Raw genomic sequence first — 25,253 nt, 5'->3', positions numbered from 1 at the left:
GCTTTAGGTTTTTTTGCTAGTCCCATTTTTGGGGGGTTTAAAGCGGAAAGGTGCGAAGAAAAAAAAAAATTCACCGATGAATCAGGTTATTTAAAGACGTACGTTCACTTTAAGGCTATGTTAGCTAACCTTAGGGTATGTTCACACTATGCAACTTCTTTCCTGCCAAGAGATCAGGTTTTGCTGCAGAAAACCCTCTCACAAAAAAAACGCCTACTGTGAACATAGCCTTACACTACTTTGCAGAGTGTATTAGGAAATTGCTTAAATAACAATTCCCTGATAGTGAAATGGGAGAGATCCGGTAATCCTGATAATATAGATGGGATCGGAGTGCGATAAATGAACCTATAGACGACTGAGCTCCAACCTGCGGATTTTAAAAACTACAACTCCCAGCAGCTGGAGAGCCACAGGTTACCGCAGACCACTTACATGGGCGTCAATGGCAATGGATTTAATTAAATAGCGATACTATAGTAGGTAATTGCTATTTAAGCATTTGCCCTACATATACTCCCTGCTGCTTCTCATTAGTACTACTCCCCTGGACATCTAGGCTATGTGCACACTGAGTCTTTTTGCTGAGTTTTTGGAGCTGAACCTCCAAGTATGTGAGATTTATTTGGAGATTTTCTGCTAAGTTTCTGTTCTGCTTCAAAAATTACTCAAAAAAACCCCAGTGAGTTTCAGCACAGGATTTATTGTAAGGTGCAAAAGAATTATTCTCACTATTGTTATATTACTAAGATATGATTTGTGGGGGTCTCACAGTCCTTAAGAATAAGGGGCTGCAGCGATGACTTCCCGTTTTTAATGCACAGCGGCGCCCCCAGGCATCGTGTGTCGGGAACTGCAGCATGGATCCATTGAAATAAATGGGAGCAGCTGCAGCTCGGACCGGATCCAGCAAACTCCTGGGGTCTGAAATCCTATTACAATTCTATCCCTTCAATTATTTTTTGCTTTAGCAATGAAGATTTTATTATATTTTTCTGTCTGTATGCACTTTACAGATATTTCTTTTAGTTTTTTTCTATACAATATGGATGAATGTGCTCCGGGGTTCTGATGTAATTGATGACTTGTGATATCTTAGCAATAAAATTTGCGTCTTTAGTTCATGCGTTGGCAGAAGAGACGAAGTTTAGGTCAAATTTACAAAGTGAAATAGGTGTCGTTTTTTTCATGTCTTCATTTTAGGATAAGATGGCAAGTTGCATATTTGGCCTCAGTTGTATTACACCACCCACTGAGTAGTGAGATTTGAAAAGATCTCATCTGCACATTGCAGATATTTTCTGCTTGGAAATCTGCACCAAATCCACTGCAAAATCAGCCTGGTGTGCAGATTTTGCTGCAGAAAAGAAGTAAACTCAGTGTGGATAAATCCACACCAGATTTCCAGATTGCGTGCTACTCAACAGCATAAAGCACGACACCATGGCGCTCCGTGATATCTACCCTTTCCTGCAGACTGGGCACAATTTCCATTTTTTTCTAAGTGTATGTGCACACAGAAAGTCTCCAAATCCTCCTCAAAAACTTTGAGGTTCTTCTCGACGGTTGTGTGCACACAGAGTCTTTTAAACGAGTTTTTCAAGCAGAAGAATTTGGGAAACTATGGAGTTTTTTGTTTTTTCTCTTGGTCATTTCCTGAACGTTTTTCCAAAGTTTTGGAAACCTAGAAGTGACATGCTCATTCGTCGGGCAGCTTTTTTTGGAATCTGCCCGCTCTCTATAGAGGTTACTGAAAAAAAAAAACCATAGGCGTCTCGGCCGCCATGAAAACCACCCCGAAAAAAACCACTTCAGGAAAAAAGATGTCAACTTTTTCCTGAAGCGACTTTGATAGAAAACGCCGATGGTTCCGCCATCGGATTAAAAAACATCCTGTGCAGATTCTACAGTAGAATCCACACTTATTATAGATGGATTTTGCTGCAGTTTTCGTTGCAGATTTGATGCAGAATCCACAGTGATTCTGCACAAAGAATTGACAGTCTGTGGATTTAAAACAAATAAGCAACAAAACAACTTTTCCATTTGAAAAAAAAGATGCAGAACGCGGATGAGATTTCGCTAAAACGCATTCACTTTGCTGGTACCGTATTATCGGCGCCAAATATGCAACGTGTGAACATAGCAGCAAAGCAGATTAGGAGCGGGGTGTCTCATAACAGCGTCCAGCACAGGTTAGTAAAGGTCCCTGATTTTCGCGGCATTGGTAGAAGTCTCGGATTCCAGGAGTGTTGTATTCTGGAGCGTCGCGGCGCACAGGGCGTCCTTGGCGTCTCCCATTTCTTTTTGGGAGGGTTATTCTAGTCTCGGATTCGGACTCGCGGCGGTCACTCTCAAGTATCTTGTGGACACTGATCGGCGGTGTAACGCGGTCTTGTGCCGCCGCTAATGAATAAATGAAAGTTTGCACGTGTATCAGATGGAGAGCAGGTCCGGGTCACGCTGCAGGATATTCCGATTATGTCATTTGCTTTATTCAGACGGAGACCAATTCATTTCCATATTCATTTTTTTGTGAAAATTTTGAGAATTCTCCGTCTTTTTCAGGGTCCGTTTAATATTTTACAGCCCAAACCTCGAAACCATAGTTCAACAATACACCTCCTAATATAACTCTGCTTCTGTCCTGGCCGATGGTCATTCAGGGTCACACTGGTGGTAATGGACGAGGTGCGGTACTCCTCACTGGATGTGGCCGTGCCGGGATCGCGTTAACAGTGGGAAATAGTTATGTGGGGGGGGGGGTGACACCGCTGTTCCCCTGGCAGTGTTGTGGTGTACCCCGGAGGTCAGGGGGGGTACGGCCTAATGTCAGCTGAATCTGCCCCCTTCAATACGATGGTCGTCAGCTCCGTGCTCCGCCATCCAACCTGAGCACATCATGCTGACAGTCTGCAGTGGCCGCTATGTATACTGATCATACACTGAGCTCAATAATACCTCTGTATGCAGTGTGCTCCTGAGCTCCCTCTAGTGGTGGCTGCAGGTAGGCAGAATGAGATACATTTTTTGCCCATGCAGAGGATATGGAGCTGTGACAGTTATAAAGATATATTGAATAATCTATTTGCAAAGAATTTTGCATCTCCAGATGATAAAAAAGAGCTTCTGTGCTGCTTATAAAACCTGGGAGAGACCATTCCCCACTGCCAGAGCCATAGAGCGTGAGGATAATTGCTGCGGATACTTTTCTTCTTGTGTGGTCATTTCTCTTTATCGGTGTGGAGGCCGAGGATCGATATGTTTTAGTTACATGTGTCGGGTGACACCTCCCTTTGTTCCGCGCACTGATATTCCGAGGATCTGTTACCTGTGTATCCATGACCGATGCACAGACCGCACAGGCGACCGTACACATTATATCACATCACTTCTGGCTTTGTCTTAGTTTGATATATATCGCTGATGATTAGATCGACTCCTGTTACCAAAAGAGATAAGCGGCATCGCAACTTCATGATCGCTGCTTATCTTCTTTGCTTTATTTGTAGCTTATCAGTTACAAAGCTGCAGACTCCCGGCCGTCACAGAAGAACGGGACCGTCCTGCTCTAAGTTACATCAGCGCCCCTTTTAATTCTACTAAAGGGGCGTCTTAAAGGAGTTCTCCACTTTATGTAGAACAGGCAGATCACGGAGTAACTGTGCCCCTCAGTTATCAGTTGTAATCAGCAGGGAACCCCAGCAGCAGGGGTGCAATTCCCCCACAGCGCCTCCGCAGGGAAAATAAGGAATTGCAAGGTGGTTATAGAAATCAATGGGCTGCCTGTGTAATGAGCGAACATACCGGGTCTTCCAGTAAGAGAAGCTGCTTGTAGTCGCTCTGATTTTTAACCTGTTTTGTCCAGAATCACATTTTTTTTTTTTTTTAAATTAAATTAGATAACCCCATTAAAGGGTTTGCAATGGATAAGAAAAACATGCCCACTTTCTTCCAAAAACAGCAGCACTCAGCCCATTAATGTGTCTGGTTTTGTTAGCTCAGTTCCCATGAAATGAATGGATATGACCTGCAGTACCGCACACAACCTGAAGACAGGTGGGGGTGCTGTTTTCAGACTAAAGTAGCCATGTTTTTTTTCTAATTCTGGACCATTAATGATGCAGTCTGCCGTGATGTAGGAGTTTCCAATTTTGGTGCAACGAATGTGTGACCAATCAAGTTGCAATCGTGGGTTACTGGTGAGGTGTGCAGCAGAGAGGCGGTGCCGGATCTTCCAGCCTCCGCTCTGATCATTTCTCCTCTATATTATAGTATGCATTGTATGTCTGTGATGTTTTTCTGGGTGTTCGCTCTGAGTCATCAGCTTTGTGCCGCTCGCGCAGCGTCGTATATATAATACGTTATATAATGGGGGGCAGCTGAGGATATACACATGTAGATGGCTCACATAAAGCAGCTCTCCGCAGAACGCAGCGGACACCCGAGTACGAGGAGGACAGGTCTCCAGATTATCGCTTTCACTTTTATTATACAATTTGTGGAAATGTTTCTTTTTTTCCCCCCCATTTTAATGATATTTTTTTATTTTTAGTTGTTTTGGCTATGTCTATATCAGGATATGCAGGATTTATAGGCTCCTTACCTGTAACATTGTATATGGATAAAACAGGCTAGTACACTGTATCAATATGGGTTGGAGAATAAACCCCTTAAAGGGGTTTTTCCCATCTTCGTATTTGGGTATTGTTGGATAATACCTGTAAATACAAACAACTTTGCAATTTACTGCTTGTTAAAATTGTCAGCCATTCTTGAGATATTTAGCATTTTTCTTTACTTTACAGCTTGTTGCCCTGGAAACCGACCACCGCTGCTACACAGCAGAACAAGCACAGTGCTTACAAGCTCTTTTCTATTGGGACTGTAAGCACTGCTTGGAACATGGCGCTGTCACCTCCTAATCCTGACCATTCAGTGTAATGCTTCTTACAAGCTAGATGGCAGCAGTGGTCGGTCTCCTAGGCCAGGGTTCCCCAACTCCAGTCCTCAAGGCCCACCAACAGGTCATGTTTTCAGGATTTCCTTAGTATTGCACAGGTGATGTAACTATTGCCTGTGCTGATGATGGAATTATCACCTGTTCAATACTAAGGAAATCCTGAAAACATGACCTGTTGGTGGGCCTTGAGGACTGGAGTTGGGGAACCCTGTCCTAGGCAACGCACCGCAAATTTTAATAAGCATCAAATTGCAAAAGTGCTTGTATTTACAAGCTCTATCCAATAATATCCCTCTATGAAGATGGGAAAAACCCTTTCATGGACTGGGTAATTTTTTTTGTTTTTACGCTTTTGTTTTTTCATCATCTTCTTCTGTTTTACTAGTTGTCATTTTTTATTTTTTTTTGTAATTCATTTGACCATATAATATACTGAAAAAAAAAATTCCCAGTGCGGTGCGATGCTGCTGGGGTTGTTTGGGCGTTATTATTACAATGTTCACTTTACGGTAAAAGAATTACAAGATGCTTTGTAGTCAGTCGAGTTACCAAATTTATAGAGATTTTTTTTTTGTTTTAATAATTAAAGAAAAAGGATCTTGCAAAAAAACTTTTTTTTTTACTTCAGCCACTATATTTTGAGAGCCAGAACTTTATTTTTTTTGGTTAATGGATCGGTGTGAGGCTTTTTTTTTGTGAGGCGAGATATAATTTTTGTGTTTACCATTTTAGTGTATATACTGTAGACCTTTTTTGATCTTTTCCTTATACTTTTTTTTAAGTTCTACATTCTACCTTTTTTATTTTCTATTTCGGCGTTTACCATACAGGATAAATATTTTAATACTGTTATTTATTATGTTTTCTGGATAATTTTTTTCTTATTTTGCTATTTGCCTTGTAGGAAAAGGAAGGTGATGAAAACTTTTATATTTGTTGTTTTTCTTTTCATTTACTTAACCTTGTTTTAATTTTTTTTTTTTTGCATTTTCACTTAGGGGGTCAATAGTGCTAAAGACGGCACTCACTATTCACAGCAGACCTTTATTGCTGGGTTAGGGGATGAAACACTTGCCTTGTCTCCGGGTGCTGCCAGCCCAGATATGCCACAGTCTACAAGTCCATTGTGTGTTTTCTATAGAAATCTCTAGTGTCATGGAAAATATCAAAAATCTCTCTCTCCCTCTGAATTCCCTCTCACTCTTCCCCCTCTTCTATACCATTTGCAAGGGACAAGAGGTAGCAATCTAAGGAGCTGTCTCTATATAAATGGCAGTACACACAAGAAGTGACAAACTCAATTATCCAAGCTAGTTACTATACCAAATGGAGAAACATGGGTGACGAATAGACACCTTTGAGCATATGGGCCAGAGACTGAACGGGAAGGGAAACATCTCGTTACGGCTTCAAAGGGAAACTATCACACTCCGTACAATAGCCGGGTCATTCTCATTTGCACACTCCTTTAATGACCAGACATCAGGCAGACTCGTAGGCACCAACATGAAATATGCAATATCGGAAGTTCAATAATTCCGGTTGTGATGGGACACATATTTTTAGCGGCGGGGCTAACTAAGGAACAATATGCACCTTTTTCCGTATCTGTGAGCCCAGCCGGTGAGCTGTAACGCAAGAACACAAAAATAACGGACAGAAGTCGTGTCATGTGTGATCTGTAAGTAAAGGTAAAATTGCAATAAAAAAGATGGCATCACTTGCTAACTTCTGCGATCAACCAGCGATGAGTTATCACAGAAATTAGAGATCTAATAAAAACATGAAGGGCGGAGACCATCCCACATGAGGTCATCACAGGGGAGTGTGTGGACAGGGCCCCCCTTCAGCATAAAAGATCAAGCTGAATATTTATCTATACTCATGCCGGGAGATGCATATTGTGCGAGTGCTTCCCTCCAGCTAAACTCAATCGTCTCTGCGATCGGTCTAGTAAGTTCTTATATTAATCCCTTTTTATTTTGTGTAACTGTATATGCTGTATTGTTTTGTCCCCCTTTGTAAAATCTTTTGTATATTTTTTTCATAAGCACTGCCCCCCTTTTGGATTAAACATAAAATGTAATAGTCCTGTTTCTTCTGTTCTGTAATCGCTCCTCCCCCGAAGCCATATACGCTACCAGAAAGCAAGCGTCCAATCAGGCCTGTAGTGGATTTTATATTTTTTTAAAAATGAAACTGATTGGTGGTGGCAGCAAATAATCTTATTGGGTTATCGTGAAGCTGGCATTGATCGTACTGGGGCATATACACATATTCCATGCCCTGGAATTCGGAGGTGTGTACGCCATACGCTCACTGCTCGCTTGCCAATAGCTACGTAGTGAGTAATCGGGAACGTGCGTGTGCATAATCCCTGACATCTAGGCACAAACTTCCAGAGAGAAAGAGGGATATACGCAGCAGTTATCTAAGCAGATTGAGCTGCAGTATAAAGCATGGAGGATTGACAGAAAATAAACCATCTCTGTTGTGACAGGAGTGGTTGGCCGTAATTTAAATATGATATTTAGGGCCCTTTTGGACATTTGCTCTTTTATCTTATATTAGTACATCAGGGCTCCTCGCCATAAAATATGGCAGGGAACACGACTACCTGGAAAGCCGCACTCAGATGTCACTCGATCAACCTATTAATCAGTAAGGCGATGCCGGTGTCATCAGGATGGTAATTATACGTTCTTTTCTCGTACGGCTCTTGTACCTTTTCCAATAGGTTCATTAAACTTGTAGCAGAGGAAGTTCAGGCAAAAATAAATATATAATAGACACGTTCATTATAACTAACCATGGAGACTATAATTAACGGCAGACGACGGCTTTGATGTTTGTTTGTTGTTTCATTTTTTTGTAAACACTTGTAGACACATTGTCATCTGTAGGCAGCAAATATACATAAAATGCAACAATTTTATATCTTTGTATTGCCTTTTCTGCTGTTTTAAATGTAAAAAAATATATATATATTATTGTTACCTGGAAAAAGTCAACAAGATGCGGTTGACGGACCTGGAAGTTTTCTTTTTCCTACTGCTTAATATATAGTGGTGTCCCGATATGCATGAGCTGTACGTCTGATAGTCTCTATAGCGTCTTAAATATATGGAGCTTGTCCTTGGTATACAGCGGTTGTGCCTGTGCGGGTGCACGATCCGGTATCAATCTTGGCTGCAGCAAGCCGTCAAATTGGTCACGTCGCAAAACTTTACTACGGACTTTCCAAGTTACTTATATCCTAAAAATACGACTCTACACCAGATCATACCTCCTTTCAAACAGTACGATTTCAACCAGTTTTGTGATAGTACTTAACAATTAAAGGGGATGTTCACTTTGGATAATCCCTTTTAGTTAGAAGAATCCGCCAACATGTTGTTCTGCTGTTAGGACCCCAGAAATCAGCTGTAATCTGTGGGGGAATACAACAGGAAGGTGTTACATTTTCCTATACTGCCTCCGCAGGAAAATTGAAGAATTACACAATTCTCATTCAAAGGGTCCTCCAGAGAAAGCTGGTAATAGACGAGGCTTCTGAAAGGGGAAGAACTGTCTATTATCTTAGAATTCAAAACCAGATGCCCCATTGATGTCTATATTGGATTAGTAATAAAGCCAAATACAAGCAAGAAGGATTACAGCCGTGAGACTTATAATATAAGGAATTTTAATTAACTAATTATCTCTGTAATTAAGAAATAAACGGTGACGCCTGAGTTTAAATATTTCGGTCGTACTGGACATTACTTGCATTGCCACTACTCACCAGTAATCGTTAATATATAGAAATTATCTCCAGCTAAGACACAAGAAGTGCCACACCCATCATTTTTCCCAATATATATATATATACACTGCTCAAAAAAATAAAAGGAACACTCAAATAACAGAATATAACTCCAAGTAAATCAAACTTCTGTGAAATCAAACTGTCCACTTAGGAAGCAACACTGATTGACAATCAATTTCACATGCTGTTGTGCAAATGGAATAGACAATAGATGGAAATTATTGGCAATTATCAAGACACTCTCAATAAAGGAGTGGTTCTGCAGGTGGGGACCACAGACCACATCTCAGTACCAATGCTTTCTGGCTGATGCTTTGGTCACTTTTGAATGTTGGTTGTGCTTTCACACTCGTGGTAGCATGAGATGGACTCTACAACCCACAGAAGTTGCTCAGGTAGTGCAGCTCATCCAGGATGGCACATCAATGCGAGCTGTGGCAAGAAGGTTTGCTGTGTCTGTCAGCGTAGTGTCCAGAGGCTGGAGGCGCTACCAGGAGACAGGTCAGTACACCAGAAGACGTGGAGGGGGCCGTAGGAGGGCAACAACCCAGCAGCAGGACCGCTACCTCTGCCTTTGTGCAAGAAGGAACAGGAGGAGCACTGCCAGAGCCCTGCAAAATGACCTCCAGCAGGCCACAAATGTGCATGTGTCTGCACAAAAGGTTAGAAACCAACTCCATGAGGGTGGTATGAGGGCCCGACGTCCACAGATGGGGGTTGTGCTCACAGACCAACACCGTGCAGGACGCTTGGCATTTGCCACAGAACACCAGGATTGGCAAAGTCACCACTCGCGCCCTGTGCTCTTCACAGATGAAAGCAGGTTCACACTGAGCACATGTGACAGACGTGACAGAGTCTGGAGACGCCGTGGAGAGCGATCTGCTGCCTGCAACATCCTTCACCATGACCGGTTTGGCAGTGGGTCAGTAATGGTAACATAGTAACATAGTTTTTAAGGTTGAAGGAAGACTAAGTCCATCTAGTCCAACCCATAGTCTAACATGTTGATCCAGAGGAAGGCAAAAATAAACATGTGGCAAACACTAAGCTCCACATTGGGGAAAAAAATTCCTTTCCGACTCCATACGACAATCAGACTAGTTCCCTGGATCAACGCCCTATCAAGGGATCTAGTATTTATAACCTGTAATATTATACTTTTCAAGAAAGGTATCCAGGCCCTTCTTAAATGTTAGTAGTGGATCCCTCATTACAACATCATGCGGCAGAGAGCTCCATAGTCTCACTGCTCTTACAGTAAAGAATCCCCGTCTGTGATTATGATTAAACCTTCTTTCCTCCAGACGTGGAAGATGCCCCCTTGTCCCCGTCTCAGGCCTCAGAGTAAAAAGATCAGTAGAAAGGTCTTTGTACTGTCCCCTCATATACTTGTACATAGTAATAAGATCCCCCCTAAGCCTTCTTTTTTCCACAGTAAATAACCCCAAGTGTAATACCCTGTCTTGGTATTGCAGACTCCCCAGTCCTCTAATAACCTGTCTTGGTAGTGCAGACCCCCCAGTCCTCTAATAACCTTGGTCGCTCTTCTCTGCACCCGCTCTAGTTCAGCTATGTCTTTCTTATACACCGGAGACCAGAACTGTACACAGTATTCTAAGTGTGGTCGCACTAGTGACTTGTATAGAGGTAAAATTATCTTCTCCTCATGAGCATCTCTGCCTCTTTTAATGCATCCCATTATTTTATTTGCCTTTGCAGCAGCTGCCTGACACTGGCCACCAAACGTGAGCTTGTCGTCCACCAATACCCCCAGGTCTTTTACAGTGACAGTTTTGCCCAGTGTTTTACAATTAAGCATATAATTATACATTTTATTTCCTCTGCCCAAGTGCATTACCTTACATTTATCCCCATTAAAGCTCATTTGCCATTTATCAGCCCAAGCTTCTAGTTTACATAGATCCTCCTGTAATATAAAATTGTCCTCTGTATTGATTACCCTGCAGAGTTTAGTGTCATCTGCAAATATTGATGAAATATTACTCTGTATGCCCCCTACAAGGTCATTAATAAATATGTTAAAAAGAAGAGGGCCCAATACTGACCCCTGTGGTACCCCACTGTTAAATGAGACCCAGTCTGAGTGTTTTCCATTAATAACCACCCTTTGTTTCCTATCACTGAGCCAATTCTTAACCCACATACATATATTTCCCCCTATCCCCATTGTTCTCATTTTATGTATCAACCTTTTGATTTGATTTCCATTGATGATTTTTGTGTGATTTTGTTGTCAGCACATTCAACTTTGTACAGAACAAAGTATTCAATGAGAATATTTCATTCATTCAGATCTAGGATGTGTTATTTCAGTGTTCCCTTTATTTTTTTGAGCAGTGTATATATAGCAATGATTGTACATGTGCTTGAATAAGATGGGGATTTATGCAGTAAATCTCTCCTTGATTGGACATCTGCCATGGATACTATAGGTGGCGCCAACCTGGAAACACAAAATATATTCATTACTTTTTGTTCTGCACTCAAGTCTGCAGCAGGAAAGAAGTTTAATTATCTGTGGTTAATAAGAATAATCGTTGCTATTACTTAAAGTTGTCCATCCATTGTATGAGATAATCCTTCTATAAATCTATAACAAACTATAAGCCTCAAACAAAGTTTAAACGTAATTTCATTCAAATACTAAAGTACTTTCCCCATGTATGAAAAATAATACTGCCTATTTATAATAGTATAATAATACTATAATATTGCACTTATGTACAAGAATAAAACTACTATAATACTGCTCCCTATGTACAAGAATATAACTACTATAATACTGCTCCCTATGTACAAGAATATAACTACTATAATACTGCTCCCTATGTACAAGAATATAACTACCATAATACTGATCCTATGTACAAGAATATAACTACTATAATACTGCCCCTATGTACAAGAATATAACTAATATAATACTGCTTCTATATACAAGAATATAACTACTATAATACTGCCCCTATGTACAAGAATATAACTACTATAATACTGCCCCTATGTACAAGAATATAACTACTATAATACTGCTCCTATGTACAAGAATATAACTACTATAATACTGCCCCTATGTACAAGAATATAACTACAATAATACTGCCCCCTATGTACAAGAATATAACTACTATAATACTGCCCCTATATACAAGAATATAACTACTATAATACTGCCCCCTATGTACAAGAATATAACTACTATAAAACTGCCCCTATGTACAAGAATATAACTACTATAATACTGCCTCTATGTACAAGAATATAACTGCTATAATACTGCCCTCTATGTACAAGAATACAACTACTATAATACTGCCCCTATGTACAAGAATATAACTACTATAATACTGCCTCTATGTACAAGAATATAACTACTATAATACTGCCCCCTATGTACAAGAATATAACTACTATAATACTGCTCCTATGTACATGAATATAACTACTATAACACTGCCCCTATGTACAAGAATATAACTACTATAATACTGCTCCTATGTACAAGAATATAAAAGAATGGGCAGCAACCCACAGAATGGTTTTTAACAGGGAAAAATGCAAAGTACTACATCTGGGCAATAAAAATGAAAAAAGCATATACAGAATGGGAGGAATAGAGCTAAGCAACAGTACATGTGAAAAAGACTTAGGTATACTAATAGATCATAGACTGAACATGAGTCAACAGTGTGATGCAGCAGCAAAAAAGGCAAATACAATTCTGGGATGTATTAACAGAAGCATACAGTCTAGATCACGTGAAGTCATTATCGGTCTTTACTCCTCTTTGGTCAGACCTCATCTGGAATACTGTGTACAGTTTTGGGCACCACATTTTAAAAAAGACATAGACAAACTGGAGCAAGTTCAGAGAAGAGCGACCAGAATGGTGACTGGTCTGCAAACCATGTCCTATGAGGAACGGTTGCAGGATTTGGGAATGTTTAGCTTGCAAAAAAGAAGACTGAGAGGAGACTTAATAGCTGTCTACAAATATGTCAAGGGCTGTCACATTGTAGAAGGATCATCTTTATTCTCATTTGCACAAGGAAAGACTAGAAGCAATGGGATGAAACTAAATGGGAGGAGACACAGATTAGATATTAGAAAAAACTTTTTGACAGTTAGGGTGATTAATGAGTGGAACAGGCTGCCACGAGAGGTGGTGAGTTCCCCTTCAATGGACGTCTTCAAACAGAGGCTGGACAGACATCTGTCTGAGATGATCTAGTGAATCCTGCTTTGAGCAGGGGGTTGGACCAGATGACCCAGGAGGTCCCTTCCAACTCTACCATTCTATGATTCTATGATTCTATGATAACTACTATAATACAGCTCCTATATATAATAATATACCTACTATAATGCTGCTCCCTATGTACAAGAATATAACTACTATAATACTGCCCCCTATGTACAAGAATATAACTACTATAATACTGCCCCCTATGTACAAGAATATAACTACTATAATACTGCCCCTATGTACAAGAATATAACTACTATAATACTGCTCCTATGTACAAGAATATAACTACTATAATACAGCTCCTATATATAATAATATACCTACTATAATACTGCTCCCTATGTACAAGAATATAACTACTATAATACTGCCCCCTATGTACAAGAATATAACTACTATAATACTGGCCCCTATGTACAAGAATATAACTACTATAATACTGCCCCTATGTACAAGAATATAGCTACTATAATACTGCCCCTATGTACAAGAATATAGCTACTATAATACTGCCCCCTATGTACAAGAATATAACTGCTATAATACTGCTCCTATATACAAGAATATAACTACTATAATACTGTCCCCTATGTACAAGAATATAACTACTATAATAGTGCCTCCTATGTACAAGAATATAACTACTATAATACTGCTCCTATGTACAAGAACATAACTACTATAATACTGCTCCCTATGTACAAGAATATAGCTACTATAATACTGCCCCTATGTACAAGAATATAACTACTATAATACTGCCCCTATATACAAGAATATAACTACTATAATACTGCTCCCTATGTACAAGAATATAACTTCTATAATACTGCCCCTATGTACAAGAATATAACTACTATAATACTGCCCCCTATGTACAAGAATATAACTACTATAATACTGCTCCTATGCACAAGAATATAACTACTATAATACTGCCCCCTATGTACAATAATATAACTACTATAATACTGCTCCTATGTACAAGAATATAACAACTATAATTCTGCTCCTATGTACAAGAATATAACTACTATAATACTGCTCCTATGTACAAGAATATAACTACTATAATACTGCCCCCTATGTTCAAGAATATAACTACTATAATACAGCCCCCTATGCACAAGAATATAACTACTATAATACTACCCCTATGTACAAGAATATAACTACTATAATACTGCCCCCTATGTACAAGAATATAACTACTATAATACTGCCCCCTATGTACAAGAATATAACTACTATAATACTGCCCCCTATATACAAGAATATAACTACTATAATACTGCTCCCTATGTACAAGAATATAACTACTATAATACTGCTCCTATGTACAAGAATATAACTACTATAATACTGCCGCTATGTACAAGAATATAACTACTATAATACTGCTCCTATGTACAAGAATATAACTACTATAATACTGCCCCCTATGTACAAGAATATAACTACTATAATACTGCTCCTATGTACATGAATATAACTACTATAATACTGCCCCTATGTACAAGAATATAACTACTATAATACTGCTCCTATGCACAAGAATATAACTACTATAATACTGCCCCCTATGTACAATAATATAACTACTATAATACTGCTCCTATGTACAAGAATATAACAACTATAATTCTGCTCCTATGTACAAGAATATAACTACTATAATACTGCTCCTATGTACAAGAATATAACTACTATAATACTGCCCCCTATGTACAAGAATAAAACTACTATAATACTGTCCCCTATGTACAAGAATATAACAACTATAATACTGTCCCCTATGTACAAGAATATAACTACTATAATACTGCCCCTATGTACAAGAATATAACTACTATAATACTGTTCCTATGTACAAGAATATAACTACTATAATACTGCCCCCTATGTTCAAGAATATAACTACTATAATACAGCCCCCTATGCACAAGAATATAACTACTATAATACTACCCCTATGTACAAGAATATAACTACTATAATACTGCCCCCTATGTACAAGAATATAACTACTATAATACTGTCCCCTATGTACAAGAATATAACTACTATAATACTACTCCTATGTACAAGAATATAACTACTATAATGCTGCTCCTATGTACAAGAATATAACTACTATAATACTGCCCCTATGTACAAGACTATAACTACTATAATACTGCTCCTATGTACAAGAATATAACTACTATAATACTACTCCTATGTACAAGAATATAACTACTATAATACTGCTCCTATGTACAAAGAATATAACTACTATAATACTGCCCCTATGTACAAGACTATAACTACTATAATACTGCTCCTATGTACAAGAATATAACTACTATAACACTGCTTCATATTTACTTGTTGATAACTTCTATAATAATACCACTACAAGAAAGAATTGGCTGCGATATTCTTTGCTTTTGTGTGCACAGTATATTTATCCTCCGGACTTCAGAGATTGGGTTCTTGGCTATGTGAAATGTTATCAGCACAGGGGATCATGGGCTGACAATGATGGGATCCCTGAAGTCCTGTATAGAGAATTCCCGCCATGCATTGCTAGAGTTGTGTCCTGTTTAATCAGATACATTGTATACACATTGGTCAATTCCCAGCAACCTGCAAACAGGCACCAAGGAAACTCTATACTGTTGCTATAGTGTATGAGCGATCCATACACAATGCAGAGCAAACATTGTGTATTATTAAAGGGGAAGATAAGGTCACAGGCACACAGGGCGTGGACTCCAGGCACGATCCATACACCCCATCCAGCCAGGTCACTGTCATAGCAAAACAGAAATAATGTCAGGGGCAATGTCATGTTCATACTGATACCAGTACACAATCCATGGTTATTGGAGCAGATGAACGATCAGATCTTTACCGCAGCACTAATTTACAAGGATCATTTTGTTTCATAAAAGTAAAACGTAATCATTGTACAATGTAAAGTTCTGCAACTTTTCAAGTATCAATTCCTCATTAGTTACATCTCTTCTTGCTTTCAGTGAATGACACATTTTTCAACTAGGGATTTTAGAGTATCGTTTAGTACATTATTCTTCTAAAAACACCCCAGTATAGTCCCCCTAAAAAATAATAATACCCATTTGCTGATCCTCCTCCATACCAGAGCTGTTACATCACATCGTGCAAAGTTTGAGTTAGACATTTAGCTCCATATTCTTAACATGAGAATCATACAAACCAATGTAGAGTGATCCTAATGCACAGGAGAATCCAGATACAGCAAATGCATCTGAGACACGTTACATAATGTTTTCTGTCAAGCTGTACCTTGAAAATCTCATGTCTTCTAGCTTTCCAGAAATCGTGATTGCCTAAAATAACCTTCATTGCGTCAATGATAACAAGGCAGATTATTTCCCACCTCCACATTCCTGGCTCACGATTCTCTGATGGAACCGATGACTCTTATTCTGAGAAAAAAATCAGAACGTACAAAAAGAAGGAGAATTCTGCATGTGCCAGTCTAACGTATGCTATAATACTGCTCCTATATACAAACTATAACTCCTATAACTACTATAATACTGCCCCCTATGTACAAGAATATAACTACTATAATACTGCCCCCTGTGTACAAGAATATAACTACTATAATACTGCCCCCTATGTACAAGAATATAACTACTATAAAACAGCTCCTATATACAAGAATATAACTACTATAATACTGCCCCCTATGTACAAGAATATAACTACTATAATACTGCCCCCTATGTACAAGAACATAACTACTATAATACTGCCCCCTATGTACAAGAATATAACTACTATAATACTGCCCCCTGTGTACAAGAATATAGCTACTATAATACTGCCCCCTATGTACAAGAATATAACTACTATAAAACAGCTCCTATATACAAGAATATAACTACTATAATACTGCCCCCTATGTACAAGAATATAACTACTATAATACTGCCCCCTATATACAAGAATATAACTACTATAATACTGCTCCCTATGTACAAGAATATAACTACTATAATACTGCCTCCTATGTACAAGAATATAACTACTATAATACTGCCCCTATGTACAAGAATATAACTACTATAATACTGCTCCTATGTACAAGAATATAACTACTATAATACTGCCGCTATGTACAAGAATATAACTACTATAATACTGCTCCTATGTACAAGAATATAACTACTATAATACTGCCCCCTATGTACAAGAATATAACTACTATAATATTGCTCCTATGTACATGAATATAACTACTATAATACTGCCGCTATGTATAAGAATATAACTACTATAATACTGCCCCCTATGTACAAGAATATAACTACTATAATACTGCTCCTATGTACAAGAATATAACTACTATAATACTGCTCTCTATGTACAAGAATATAACTACTATAATACTGCCCCGTGTGTACAAGAATATAACTACTATAATACTGCTCCTATGTACATGAATATAACTACTATAATACTGCTCCTATGTACAAGAATATAACTACTATAATACTGCTCTCTATGTACAAGAATATAACTACTATAATACTGCCCCCTATGTACAAGAATATAACTACTATAATACTGCTCCTGTGTACACGAATATAGCTACTATAATACTGCTCCTATGTACAAGAATATAACTACTATAATACTGCTCCTATGTACAAGAATATAACTACTATAATACTGCCCCCTGTGTACAAGAATATAACTACTATAATACTGCCCCCTATGTACAAGAATATAACTACTATAATACTGCCCCTATGTACAAATTATAACTACTATAATACTGCTCCTATGTACAAGAATATAACTACTATAATACTGCCCCCTATGTACAAGAATATAACTACTATAATACTGCCTCCTATGTACAAGAATATAACTACTATAATACTGCTCCCTATGTACAAGAATATAACTACTATAATACTGCTCCCTATGTACAAGAATATAACTACTATAATACTGCTCCTATGTACAATAATATAATTACTATAATACTGCCCCCTATGTACAACAATATAACTACTATAATACTGGCCGATGTACAAGAATATAACTACTATAATACTGCTCCTATGTACAAGAATATAACTACTATAATACTGCTCCCTATGTGCAAGAATATAACTACTATAATACTGCCCCCTATGTACAAAGATATAACTCCTATAATACTGCCCCCTATGTACAAGAATATAACTACTATAATACTGTCCCCTATGTACAAGAATATAACTACTATAATACTGCTTCTATGTACAAGAGTATAACTACTATAATACTGCCCCCTATGTATAAGAATATAACTATTATAATACTGCTTCTATGTACAAGAGTACAACTACTATAATACTGCCCCCTATGTATAAGAATATAACTACTATAATACTGCTCCTATGTACAAGAATATAACTACTATAATACTGCTCCTATGTACAAGAATATAACTACTATAATACTGCTCCTATGTACAAGAATATAACTACTATAATACTGCCCCTATGTACAAGAATATAACTATTATAATACTGCTTCTATGTACAAGAGTATAACTACTATAATACTGCTCCTATGTACAAGAATATAACTACTATAATACTGCTCCTATGTACAAGAATATAACTACTATAATACTGCTATGTACAAGAATATATCTACTATAATACTGCCCCCTATGTACAAGAATTTAACTACTGTAATACTGCCCCTATATACAAGAATATAACTACTATAATACTGCCCCTATGTAGAAGAATATAACTACTATAATACTGCCCCCTATGTACAAGAATATAGCTACTATAATACTGCTCCTATGTACAAGAATATAACTACTATAATACTGCTCCTATGTACAAGAATATAACTACTATAATACTGCCCCCTGTGTACAAGAATATAACTACTATAATACTGCCCCCTATGTACAAGAATATAACTACTATAATACTGCCCCTATGTACAAAATATAACTACTATAATACTGCTCCTATGTACAAGAATATAACTACTATAATACTGCCCCCTATGTACAAGAATATAACTACTATAATACTGCCTCCTATGTACAAGAATATAACTACTATAATACTGCTCCCTATGTACAAGAATATAACTACTATAATACTGCTCCCTATGTACAAGAATATAACTACTATAATACTGCTCCTATGTACAATAATATAATTACTATAATACTGCCCCCTATGTACAACAATATAACTACTATAATACTGGCCGATGTACAAGAATATAACTACTGTAATACTGCTCCTATGTACAAGAATATAACTACTATAATACTGCTCCCTATGTGCAAGAATATAACTACTATAATACTGCCCCCTATGTACAAAGATATAACTCCTATAATACTGCCCCCTATGTACAGGAATATAACTACTATAATACTGTCCCCTATGTACAAGAATATAACTACTATAATACTGCTTCTATGTACAAGAGTATAACTACTATAATACTGCCCCCTATGTATAAGAATATAACTATTATAATACTGCTTCTATGTACAAGAGTACAACTACTATAATACTGCCCCCTATGTATAAGAATATAACTACTATAATACTGCTCCTATGTACAAGAATATAACTACTATAATACTGCTCCTATGTACAAGAATATAACTACTATAATACTGCTCCTATGTACAAGAATATAACTACTATAATACTGCCCCTATGTACAAGAATATAACTACTATAATACCGCTCCTATGTACAAGAATATAACTACTATAATACTGCTTCTATGTACAAGAGTATAACTACTATAATACTGCTCCTATGTACAAGAATATAACTACTATAATACTGCTCCTATGTACAAGAATATAACTACTATAATACTGCTATGTACAAGAATATATCTACTATAATACTGCCCCCTATGTACAAGAATTTAACTACTGTAATACTGCCCCTATATGCAAGAATATAACTACTATAATACTGCCCCTATGTAGAAGAATATAACTACTATAATACTGCCCCCTATGTACAAGAATATAACTACTATAATACTGCTCCTATGTACAAGAATATAACTACTATAATACTGCTCCTATGTACAAGAATATAACTACTATAATACTGCCCCTATGTACAAGAATATAACTACTATAATACTGCTCCTATGTACAAGAATATAACTACTATAATACTGCCCCCTATGTACAAGAATGTAACTACTATAATACTGCCCCCTATGTACAAGAATATAACTACTATAATACTGCCTCCTATGTACAAGAATATAACTACTATAATACTGCTCCCTATGTACAAGAATATAACTACTATAATACTGCTCCCTATGTACAAGAATATAACTACTATAATACTGCTCCTATGTACAATAATATAATTACTATAATACTGCCCCCTATGTACAACAATATAACTACTATAATACTGACCGATGTACAAGAATATAACTACTATAATACTGCTCCTATGTACAAGAATATAACTACTATAATACTGCTCCCTATGTACAAGAATATAACTACTATAATACTGCCCCCTATGTACAAAGATATAACTCCTATAATACTGCCCCCTATGTACAAGAATATAACTACTATAATACTGTCCCCTATGTACAAGAATATAACTACTATAATACTGCTTCTATGTACAAGAGTATAACTACTATAATACTGCCCCCTATGTATAAGAATATAACTATTATAATACTGCTTCTATGTACAAGAGTATAACTACTATAATACTGCCCCCTATGTATAAGAATATAACTACTATAATACTGCTCCTATGTACAAGAATATAACTACTATAATACTGCTCCTATGTACAAGAATATAACTACTATAATACTGCTCCTATGTACAAGAATATAACTACTATAATACTGCCCCTATGTACAAGAATATAACTATTATAATACTGCTTCTATGTACAAGAGTATAACTACTATAATACTGCCCCCTATGTATAAGAATATAACTACTATAATACTGCTCCTATGTACAAGAATATAACTACTATAATACTGCTCCTATGTACAAGAATATAACTACTATAATACTGCTATGTACAAGAATATAACTACTATAATACTGCCCCCTATGTACAAGAATTTAACTACTGTAATACTGCCCCTATATACAAGAATATAACTACTATAATACTGCTTCTATATACAAGAATATAACTACTATAATACTGCTCCTATGTACAAGAATATAACTACTATAATACTGCTCCTATGTACAAGAATATAACTACTATAATACTGCTCCTATGTACAAGAATATAACTACTATAATACTGCTCCTATGTACAAGAATTTAACTACTGTAATACTGCCCCTATGTAGAAGAATATAACTACTATAATACTGCCCCCTATGTACAAGAATATAACTACTATAATACTGCTCCTATGTACAAGAATATAACTACTATAATACTGCCCCTATGTACAAGAATATAACTATTATAATACTGCTTCTATGTACAAGAGTATAACTACTATAATACTGCCCCTTATGTATAAGAATATAACTACTATAATACTGCTCCTATGTACAAGAATATAACTACTATAATACTGCTCCTATGTACAAGAATATAACTACTATAATACTGCTCCTATGTACAAGAATATAACTACTATAATACTGCCCCCTATGTACAAGAATATAACTACTGTAATACTGCCCCTATATACAAGAATATAACTACTATAATACTGCTCCTATGTACAAGAATATAACTACTATGATACTGCTCCTATGTACAAGAATATAACTACTATAATACTGCCCCTATGTACAAGAATATAACTACTATAATACTGCCCCTATGTAGAAGAATATAACTACTATAATACTGCCCCCTATGTACAAGAATATAACTATTATAATACTGCTCCTATGTACAAGAATATAACTACTATAATACTGCCCCCTATGTACAAGAATATAACTACTATAATACTGCCCCCTATGTACAAGAATATAACTACTATAATACTGCCCCCTATGTACAAGAATATAACTACTATAACACTGCCCCCTATGTACAAGAATATAACTACTATAATACTGCCCCTATGTACAAGAATATAACTACTATAACACTGCCCCCTATGTACAAGAATATAACTACTATAATACTGCCCCTATGTACAATAATATAACTACTATAATACTGCCCCCTATGTACAAGAATATCAATACTATAATACTGCCCCTATGTACAAGAATATAAATACTATAATACTGCCCCTATGTACAAGAATATAACTACTATAATACTGCCCCTATGTACAAGAATATAACTACTATAATACTGCCCCCTATGTACAAGAATATAACTACTATAATACTGGCCCTATGTACAAGAATATAAATACTATAATACTGCCCCTATATACAGGAATATAACTACTATAATACTGCTCCTTTGATTTAGTGATTTGTGCTTTTCATCTCTTTATATTCTTTCTATCTTTGCATTACAGACCTTTGTCCGGTTATAACAGCCTTACAGACAAACATCTAACAGGATATTTTAACAATACCAGGATAAGGAAACACCTTCAGAGAGCTGGACTGGTAAGAGACCTTTATGTACTAAAATTTGAGAATTAATTAAAAAAAATGAAATAGCCTAATTATTAATGACATGCTGGAATCCAGAAGAATGATATAATATAACAGTTATTACAATGTTACCCTGAGAAAATACTCAGTTTGATACAATTCATAAGATATATAAGTTCTTGCTTTTTGTGTACACAGAGAAAAGCTCTTGGTCTATATGCAGAGTATAGTGATCCATTCTGACATCTGTCAATGGCATACACATGTGATTGATGGTCATGCTGAAATTGGTGGATTTGACAATTCTACAGATTTCTGTGAAACTTTTTAGTAGTACAATATCTAGGTAGTGCCCTGCTGGGATCTGCTTCTCTAATTTTATTACTATTATATCTAGGTAGTGCCCTGCTGGGATCTTCCTTCCTCTTTAGATTACTATAATATCTAGGTAGTGCCCTTCTAGGACCTTCTTCCCTAATTAGATTACTTTAGTTAGTGCTCTGACTTTGATTACTATAATATCTAGGTAGTGCCCTGCTGGGATCTTCTTCTCTAATTTTATTCCTAAAATATCTAGGTAGTGCCATGCTGGGATCTTCTTCTCTAATTTTATTACTAAAATATCTAGGTAGTGCCCTGCTGGGATCTTCTTCTCTAATTTTATTACTATAATATCTAGGTAGTGCCCTGCTGGGATCTTCTTCTCTAATTTTATTACTATAATATCTAGGTAGTGCCCTGCTGGGATCTTCTTCTCTAATTTTATTACTATAATATCTAGGTAGTGCCCTGCTGGGATCTTCCTTCCTCTTTAGATTACTATAATATCTAGGTAGTGCCCTTCTAGGACCTTCTTCCCTAATTAGATTACTTTAGTTAGTGCCCTGCTGGGATCTTCATCCTTAATATGATTATTACTATAATATCTAGATAGTGCCCTGCTGGGACCTTCTTCCCTAATTAGATTACTTTTGTTAGTGCCCTGCTGGGATCTTCCTCCTTAATAAGATTACTATATTATCTAGGTAGTGCCCTTCTGGGATCTTCCTCCCTATTTAGATTACTATAATATCTAGGTAGTGCCCTGCTGGGATCTTTCTCCCTATTTAGATTACTTTAATATCTAGGTAGTGCCCTGCTGGGATCTTCCTCCTTAATAAGATTACTATAATATCTAGGTAGTGCCCTGCTGGGGCCTTCTTTCCTAATTAGATTACTTTGGGTAATGCCCTGCTGGGATCTTCCTCACTAATTAGATTATTATAAAACGTTATTTTCTCTTTTCTTTCTTGTGGGGGTTGTAGTCATTCTTGTAGTTTATGGACTTTGCCACTCTCTGGCTCTCCGAAAATGTGTCATAGCACCTCCAACAGGAGTCACAAGTAAAGTTTACCGCAATGGAAGGTCAATCTGATTAAAAGGGGCACAAGATAGAAAGCGGCAGAGCCGGGGGGGATCATAATGATGTAGTCAATACTTTAGGCAGGTTAAGGAGACCAGATTTCAGCTGATGAGTATGAGATCTCTACATTAATCTGTGTCGATAGGATTCACTTACGTCAATCACATACCCAAAAACGAGAATTCTATAATTGTTGCTTATTATATTCCAGATCACAAGAAGCGGGAGAATACTGACGGACAAGGAATTCAGGATCAATGCCATGAGACGAGACCATCAGAAATACATCAGGGAATGTCTGGCCCAGGCGATATTTCACAAGGTCCTGGATCTGGAGGTAAGCACCTCACCCTCTCCCGGGAGTTAGTCCCATAGCAGCCATGTCTCTGGCCCATTCATGTGCTTGTTTCCACTTTGCAAGCACCAAATGCACCTCCTCATCCAACACCTCCATACAGAACGCTTTCCTCTATGGCGAGTCTCACCGAGGCAGTTTCTCTGCTGGATTGCAATCCTCCAGTATAGATTAGGAAATCCTTAGATCTGTCGCTCAGACATATCATCATGGCAGGCCAAACCCACAAGGAAATCTTCCCAATTCCCCGATCAACATGTCAGCTCGGCTGAAAAAACTTTCGAACTTTTTTTATAAACCAAGAAAAAATCTTGTATTCAGAACTTTTTCTTCTATTCTAAAAGACGGACCATGGACGGACCCCATAATAATCAATGTGGCCCCTCTGCTCCCGACTGCATCGCTGATACAAAAAAGTCACTTATTCCTTTTGTCTGCTCCTAAATCAGAGCACATGCAATGTCTCAATGGAATTGTGAGCAGAGCCTTAGAGGGGTTGCTCCAACTTAACCAAAGGATAGGTGATAACTCGCAGACCACTGGGGGTCCCACCGATCCCAAAAATGGAGGTATGACTGGAGCAATGGCTGCGCATGTTCGGCAATCTCCGACAGTCTCGTAAACAAGGGATGGAGCAGAAATGTGACCATCGCTCTGTTTAAAGGGGGACACTTTAGAGCCAATATTGAAGGTGAATAAAGGTCCCCGCGAGAGGTGTCTGTAGCGTTTACTGAGTGTGGCACACAGTGATGTATCTAGCAGGAGGTACCAGCCATGGTGGCAGCAGTGTGGTCCCAATGATGGTGAATTCTGGTCCCTTTAGGAAGTCTAGCC

The 25,253-nt window shown here is 37.4% G+C and overlaps 1 protein-coding gene across 4 annotated transcripts in view; it reads left to right on the top strand.

Moving 5' to 3' along the window:
* ERICH3 (glutamate rich 3) overlaps positions 1 to 25,253 on the top strand; it is a 61,556-nt gene that overhangs the window by 584 nt on the left and 35,719 nt on the right. For all 4 annotated transcript variants that reach the window (XM_073643903.1, XM_073643902.1, XM_073643904.1 and 1 more), the window contains exons 2-3: positions 22,581 to 22,674; positions 24,276 to 24,401. In XM_073643903.1, the coding sequence (XP_073500004.1) occupies positions 22,581 to 22,674; positions 24,276 to 24,401 (220 nt within the window). The remainder of the gene's footprint in view (positions 1 to 22,580; positions 22,675 to 24,275; positions 24,402 to 25,253) is intronic.

This window comes from Phyllobates terribilis, unplaced genomic scaffold, assembly GCF_046119375.1.
Source record: "Phyllobates terribilis strain yellow unplaced genomic scaffold, ASM4611937v1 Scaffold_8__6_contigs__length_399053987, whole genome shotgun sequence".
Classification (NCBI taxonomy): domain Eukaryota; kingdom Metazoa; phylum Chordata; class Amphibia; order Anura; family Dendrobatidae; genus Phyllobates; species Phyllobates terribilis.
The sequence above is the reverse complement of the archived record's forward strand: the minus strand, read 5'-3'. Positions and strand labels throughout refer to the sequence as shown.